General features: G+C 39.3%; 1 protein-coding gene and 1 non-coding gene across 2 annotated transcripts; one reads left to right on the top strand and one right to left on the bottom strand.

The window, feature by feature from the left end:
• Nucleotides 1-2,478: 2,478 nt before the first annotated feature.
• On the bottom strand, nucleotides 2,479-2,585 carry LOC133793113 (small nucleolar RNA R71). The gene has a single exon (XR_009874573.1). It is a non-coding gene; the product is annotated as a small nucleolar RNA R71 (small nucleolar RNA).
• Nucleotides 2,586-3,339: 754 nt separating this feature from the next.
• Nucleotides 3,340-4,137, top strand: LOC133792446 (uncharacterized). Its single transcript, XM_062230354.1, has one exon. The coding sequence runs from the start codon at nucleotides 3,340-3,342 to the stop codon at nucleotides 4,135-4,137; it is 798 nt and encodes a 265-aa protein (XP_062086338.1).
• The last annotated feature ends 3,563 nt before the right edge of the window (nucleotides 4,138-7,700 follow it).

Genomic DNA, 7,700 nt, shown 5'->3' with positions numbered 1-7,700 from the left:
GGTGGATGAGCAGGCCGCATATGTACACTCTGCCCCTGAAGCTCTCCAACCCAAGGCTGGTCCAACTTTTCCTTTCCTTTACCAGCACCATTTAGCACCCGTGAGCAAAGGCTCAGCAAGAAAACATAAACATGCTTATAAGCAGTACATTTTTAGATCGCAGAAACATAACTAGCATGACAGCAGTAATAACCCTGCTCATGCACGCAATTAACCCAAATGAGTGACTATAGAGTCACATGTAGGCCTATTGTCCATCTTTCATATAACCAGCCTTAGAGCTGGCCAAGCTAATCTGATGCTTAACATCCTAGATGACCCTAGGGGCGTTCAAGCATATATCTGGCTTCCGGGCTAGCTTAACCCTATCAGCCAGCATTTACCACATTACTGCTGCTCTCGACTCCTGAGTTAAGCCTATAAACCCTCGGCTTATAAGCTGCTCTTGAGTCTCATTTTGTGTTGTGTTTAGGTTGTATTTTATATAGTTTTTATTTAATTTTTTCTATTATTTAGCATAGTATTACGCTTGTCTTTGTTGTCTTTCAAGTTTTATTCAATAAATAAAGGAAAAGAGCAAACGAAGAAAAAATGGCAGAAAAATGATGAAAAATCGACTTTTCGATGTTGTTTCCGTGAATAGATGAGTCCTCAAGATATTTTATGGCCTTGGTGAATTTTCAGGACAAAAGGTGTTTAAATTGAAGAAGTTATTAAGGGTCGCGACACGGCTTGGTGGCACTGCGGCCAGGTCCTTCATAGAATTCATGTTTTCAAGGTTCAGCATGGGTCGTGACGCTGAAGGATTCTCATGGCCGGAAAAAATGCACAAGTCGCAGCCCGCCTGAACAAAGGAGCCAATTTTTGGGACATGGGCCACGGCGCTTGAATAGCTAGGTTGTGGCCCGCATTGCTTTAAATAGAAAAATTAGGTTATAAACCTAACTTCGAAAGAAAAGGGGAAGGGCAATTTTGGAGAGCAATGAATACACTGTGGAGCACTGCCAATTATTTTCAACAGTTCCTTTTCTTTTACCTAAGAATTCTATGTTATTTTCCATTGTTGTTCATGTTTAGAATAATGACTATAAACTAAATTTGTTTTTAGGAATTTTAATTGAGTCACTTGAACTCCTATTATGATCTAATGCAAAGTTGATTTTCTTCTTCAATTTTTGAGTCTCTTGCCTATCTATGCTTATTGTTTGATATTTGATTGGCCATCTAGTATCATAATCTACATGTTTTTTAATCAAAATCTGAAAAAGTGAGATTTAATTATGCTTTGGTAGGTTAGACATAAGCTTAATCACAGAACGAGAGTATCGTGATTTTTTATGTGGCATATTAAAATTGTGAATGTTAATGCTTCCTAGTTGATGAATTTATCATAGAAATATAGAAAATTCTCATCTAGGTCGAGGTTTGTAATTTGTAACCTGATTATAAACTGTTTTTGACAAATTGCTAGCTTAATAAGGAGAAAAGAAAACCTGCATTAGTAATTGATAGGAGGGATAGTTGATGAGATCAAAACTCCTAATTGTTTAATCTTGAATTTATTTCTTGTGTTTCTTTATCTTGACTTATTCTTGAAGTTTACAATAGTTTATGTTCTTTTTCTTTACTTTTACACCCAAAAATATTGTTAACCAAATAGAAGCAAAAAAAAATTAATTGATTGGTAACTAATAATTCAGTCCTTGTGGGACGATACTTGGTCTTACCAAGATTTATTACAAATTGCGACTGTGTGCACTTGCATAGCTATTAAATTACGCAACAAGTTTTTGGCGTCGTTGTCGGGGATTGAAATTTATTAATATCAAAGTAATTAATTTTATTTATAATTTGGTTGTTCTTTGTATTGTTTCTAACTTGTTTTGTGTTCATTCCCTTGCCATTTCTCAGGTGATACTGTTATATGCATAGCAAAAGAGGAGCAGATAGCCTTGTTACTATAAATCCTAAGATTGAGAAAGCGTGTAGGCATAATCATAGAAACAAGAGAGCTTCTGGTCCAACTGTGGTTATGGCAAATCCTCAAAACAACGATGGGTTGAATGGAGGGGTACCAGAAGTGGTACAAGGACAAGCGCATAATCCTGTTGTGAGAAGCTTACGAGATTATGTACTCCCAGTTGTTACGGGAGTGCAAACATGTATAAGACCACCAACTGTGGAGGCTAATAACTTTGAGATTAAGCTAGCGATCTTACAAATGGTGCAATCCACTATGCAATTTGGCGGGTTACCTCAGAAGAACCTCACATGCACTTAGCTAATTTTCTGGAGCTATGTGCAACGTTCAAGTATAATGGGGTGAGCAACGATGCAATCAGGTTGAGGATATTTCCATTTTCGTTGCGGGAAAAAGCTAAGAGTTGGTTGAACTCCCTTCAATCCAATTCTATAAATACTTGGGAGGATTTGGCTCAGAAATTCCTTGCCAAGTTCTTTCCTCCATTAAAGGCTGCTAAATTGAGAGGGGAGATCAATAATTTCTATCAGTTGGATGGTGAATCTTTGTATGACTCTTTGGAGAGGTTCAAGGAGTTGCTGAGAAAATGTCCCCATCAAAACATTGAAAATTGGATGTTGGTTCGCAACTTTTACAATGGATTGTGCGGTACTACTCACACTATAATTGATGTTGCAACTAGAGGGGCATTTATGAGTAAAAGTGCCAATGAGGCATATGAGTTGTTCGAAGATATGGCTACAAACAATCATCAATTGTCTGATGAGTGTATAACTAGTAACAGAAAGGTAGCTGGGGTTCATGAAGTAGATGCAATCACTGCCTTGACTCCTCAGGTTGCTTCCTTAACAAAACAGTTGCAACATAATATTGTGTCTGCTAATTCCATTAAAATGCCATTAGGTTGTGGAATTTGTGGGGGTCCACACTCTTTTGATCAATGTCCTTCAGGTGACCCTAATAATAATATTCCTATGGTCCAAGCTCAGGTTCAAGCAGTGGGAAATTGTTAGAGGCCTTTCAACAACCCATTCTCCAACACTTACAATCCTAGGTGGATAAATCACCCAAATTTCTCATGGAGAAACAATCAAGGCCAATAGTCACAGTTTCAAGGCCAATACCAACAGAATATGTCACAACAGCCTATGAATCAAGCTTCATCTTCACAGCAGCCCAGGCCATAGGATCACCCAGAAAAGTCCAATGAAGTGCAAGCAGTTTTGTTGACCCTCACTAATACTCAGACTCAATTCATGACTGAGACCAGGTCCTCCATTCGAAACCTTGAGATATAAGTGGGGCAGTTGGCAAGTATGTTGAATAACAGACCTCAGGGGAATTTGCCTAGCAATACAATGGTGAATCCCAAGGAACAATGTCAGGCCATCACTTTGAGAAGTGGTAAGCAAGTTGAACAATATGTGCCTCATTCATCTGTTAAGAAGAATGAAGAGTTGGGTGAGACATCTAGTTCAAAGAGTGAAAAGTTTATTGAAGACCGTTTTACTACAGAGAAAGCAATACCAGTTGTTGTTGTTGATCCCCCAGTTAGAATCCCATACCCTCAAAGGCTCAGGAAAATTTCTCTTGATAAACAATTTTCCAAGTTCTTAGAGGTGTTCAAAAAGTTGCACATCAACATTCCCTTTGCTGAGGTTGTAGAGCACATGCCCAGTTATGTGAAGTTCATGGAGGAAATTCTGTCTAAAAAGAGGAAGATGGAAGACTATGAGACTGTGGCATTGACTGAAGAGTGTAGTGCTATTCTACAAAGGAAGCTTCCCCAAAAGATGAAAGATCCAGGGAGCTTCACCATTTCTTTTACTATTGGGAATTTTGACTACAAGCAGGCTTTGTGTGATTTAGAAGCGAGTATTAATCTGATGCCCTTATCTGTTTTTCGAAGACTTGGGTTTGGTGAAGCTAGGCCCACAACAGTTACCTTACAGTTGGCAGACCGTTCAGTGAAGCATCCACGGGGTATTATTGAAGATGTGTTGGTGAAAGTGGATAAATTTATTTTTCCTGCTAACTTCATAGTTCTTGACATGGAAGAGGATAACGATGTGCCAATAATTCTGGGAAGGCCATTCTTAGCCACTGGGCAGGCGCTTATTGATGTTCAGAAGGGTGAGTTGAGACTCAGAGTTTAGGGTAAAGAGGTGGTCTTCAAAGTGTTCAAGGCAATGTCATATCCTAGATCAAGTGACAGTTGTTTTTCTATTGATGTGATTGAGGGGGATGTTTCTGAAAAGAATTTGAGCACTGATGCTCTGGAGGTGGTGCTGACACAATGTGAAGAGGAAAATAGTGATGATTTTGAGGTGATGGAATATGTGAGATGGGTGAATTCTTATGGGCCATTTTATATAAAGAAATATGAGAGTTGGGTCAAGTTCTTGAAAGACTTTTGCCATCTATAGAGAAACCACCATTTTTAGAATTGAAGACTTTGCCAATTCATCTTCATTACATTTATCTAGGTGAGAGTGAGACTTTACCAGTGATTGTCTCTGCTTTTCTATCTGATGTGAAGGTAGAAAAATTATTGAGAGTCTTAAGGGCTCACAAGCTAGCTATTGGGTGGACATTGGCAGATATTAGAGGGATCAATCCCTCTACAGTGATGCATAAGATCCGCCTGGAAGATGAGAGAAGACCTTTAATTGAAGCTCAAAGGAGGTTGAATCCCACTATGAAGGAGGTGGTGAGAAAAGGAATCCTAAAGTGGTTAGATGCCGGGGTGGTGTACCCTATTTTTGACAGTGGATGGGTGAGCCCAGTGCAGGTAGTGCCAAAGAAAGGTGGGATGACTATAGTAACAAATGAAAAGAATGAATTTATTCCATTAAGAATAGTGACGGGATTGCATCGATTACCGCAAGTTTAATAAGGCAACAAGGAAACACCATTTTCCCTTGCCTTTCTTAGATCAGATGCTTGACAAACTAGTGGGCCATACCTACTACTGCTTCTTGGATGGGTATTCTGGGTACCATCAGATCACCATTGCACCAGAAGACTAAGAAAAGACCACCTTTACTTGTCCTTATGGTACATTTGCCTTCCGAAGAATGTCATTCAGGCTACGTAACACTCCTGCTACTTTCCAACGGTGTATGATGGCCATTTTCTTTGATATGGTTGAGAGAACTATCAAGAATTTCATGGATGACTTCTCAGTGTTTGGGTCGTCATTTGATGAGTGTTTGAAGCATCTGGAAGCAATGTTTCAGCGGTGCGAAGAATCTAATCTAGTTCTGAACTGGGAGAAATTCCATTTTATGGTAAAAGAGGGGATTTTTCTTAGCCATAAAATCTCTAGTAGAGGCATTGAGGTGGACCAAGCTAAAATCTCCCCATTGAAAATCTACCACCGCCTGTGTGAGTTAAGGGGGTTCGAAGTTTTCTGGGACATGCTGGGTTTAATAGACATTTCATTAAGGACTTTTCAAAGATTTCGAGGCCTCTTTCTACTTTGTTGATGAACAATGTTGCCTTTAATTTCAACGAAGAATGCCTAAATGCTTTTAGGTACTTAAGGAGAAGTTAATCTCAGCACCGATAGTTGTTGCTCCAAACTTGGATCTTCCATTTGAACTGATGTGCGATGCAAGTGATTATGCGGTAAGAGCAGTTTTGGGGCAACGAATTGATAAGGTATTTCGATCTATATATTATGCTAGTAGGACTCTAAATGAAGTACAATTAATTATGCCACAATAGAGAAAGAGCTCCTAGCTATTGTTTATGCTTTTGATAAGTTTAGACCGTACCGTATTGACAAAAAAGTAATAGTGTACACTAACCATTCTGCCATCAAGTATTTGATGACCAAGAAAGATGCCAAGCCCCGTCTCATTAGATGGTTTTTACTGCTGCACGAGTTTGACATGGAAATCTGTGACAAAAAGGGCACAGAAAATTCAGTAGCAGACCATTTGTCAAGACTTGAGGTGGAAGAGAGCCATAATGACAAGGAAGTGCAAAAAAATGATCACTTCTCTGATGAGCAATTATTTGGGGTAAGTGATAGTTCTATAGTGCCTTGGTACTTTGACTATGTGAATTACTTGGTAGCAAAATTTGTGCCTTCTGAGATGTCAAGGAAACAATTGAAGAAATTTTACTCAGAGGTGAAGCACTACTATTGGGAGGAGTCTATTCTCTATAGGCATTGTGTAGATCAAGTTATTCGTCGGTGTGTGCCTGAGGATTTAATGCACTCAATTCTCACCCATCTTTACACTTTGCAATGTGGTGGACATTTTGGAGCATCAAGAATAGTAGCGAAGGTATTGCAAAGCAGGTTCTATTGGCCAAGTCTGTTTAAAGATGCCAATTCTTTTGTGAAAGCTTGTGATCGTTGCCAATGCACCGGAAACATATCAAGGAGGAATGAAATGCCACTTAATGTGATCCTCGAGGTTGAGCTCTTCGATGTTTGGGGCATTGACTTCGTGGGCCCTTTCCCATCATCATTTAACAACTAATTCATTCTATTAACGGTGGACTATGTGTCAAAATAGGTTGAAGCGACTGCAACAAAAGAAAATGATGGTAAAACGGTCATGAATTTTCTGCATAAGAATATTTTTACAAGGTTTGGCACTCCCCAAGCTCTCATTAGAGATGAAGGGAGTCATTTATGTAATAAGCAACTTGATGCTTTACTTGCTCGCTATGGAGTATACCATCGCACTGCTTTACCATATCACCCCCAATCGAATGGTCAAGCTGAAATTTCAAACAGGGAGGTGAAAAGTATTCATGAAAAGACGGTGGATAACTCTAGGAAGAATTGGTCCAAGAAACTAGATGACGCACTTTGGGCCTATAGGACGGCATTCAAAACTCCCATTAGGATGTCACCTTATAGGTTAGTCTTTGGGAAGGCGTGTCACTTTCCTGTTGAGCTGGAGACAGGGCTTATTGGGCTATGAGAAAGTTGAATCTTGATGAGAAGGCTGCTGGACAGAATAGACTACTTTAACTGAATTAGCTTGATGAATTCTGTAATGAAGCCTATGAAAATGCCAAGATATACAAGGAGCACACTAAGGCATGGCACAATAAAAACTTGATCAGAAAAGAGTTTCAATCTAAGCAACAAGTACTTTTGTTTAACTCATGGTTGAGACTATTTTCTGACAAGTTGAAATCAAGGTGGTCTGACCCTTATACTGTTGTGAAAGATTATCCTTATGGATTGGTGGAAGTGCAAGGCAAGAATGGCACGCCATTCAAAGTGAACAGTCAAGGGTTGAAACCATATTTGGGTGGTTCTATCGACCAAGCCAAGTTAGTGATCCTCTTGAAGCCCAACTGAAGAGGAGTTCAGCGTCCGACTAAATGACGTTAACGGCAGCACCTTTGGGAGGCATCCCATATTTCTTATTTTCTTTCTTTACTTTTTGGTCTAGTTGGAACAATTTTTAAGTTTAATTTTTGCACTTGTAAATTATGAATTTTTGGATTATTTTTGTAAATATAGAATTGTGGAAAGCGTGAAAACTCAAAAAAAATTAAAAAATGCAAGTAGAAAAAAAAAATTATTAAGGATCGCGGCACGACCTTGTGGTGTTGCGACAAGACCCCTTACAGAAACGAAGTGATTCTGCCAGTGAGACGCGGGCCGCGGCACAACTCTACAGGCCCGCGATGCTCATACCCAGAAATTTGCAGAAAAAGGAGGCAAGCTGTAGCCCTTGAAGCC

The sequence above is a fragment of the Humulus lupulus genome, chromosome 7 (genome assembly GCF_963169125.1).
Source record: "Humulus lupulus chromosome 7, drHumLupu1.1, whole genome shotgun sequence".
In the NCBI taxonomy this organism is placed as follows: Eukaryota; Viridiplantae; Streptophyta; class Magnoliopsida; order Rosales; family Cannabaceae; genus Humulus; species Humulus lupulus.
This window is presented reverse-complemented; position numbering and strand designations above follow the sequence as displayed.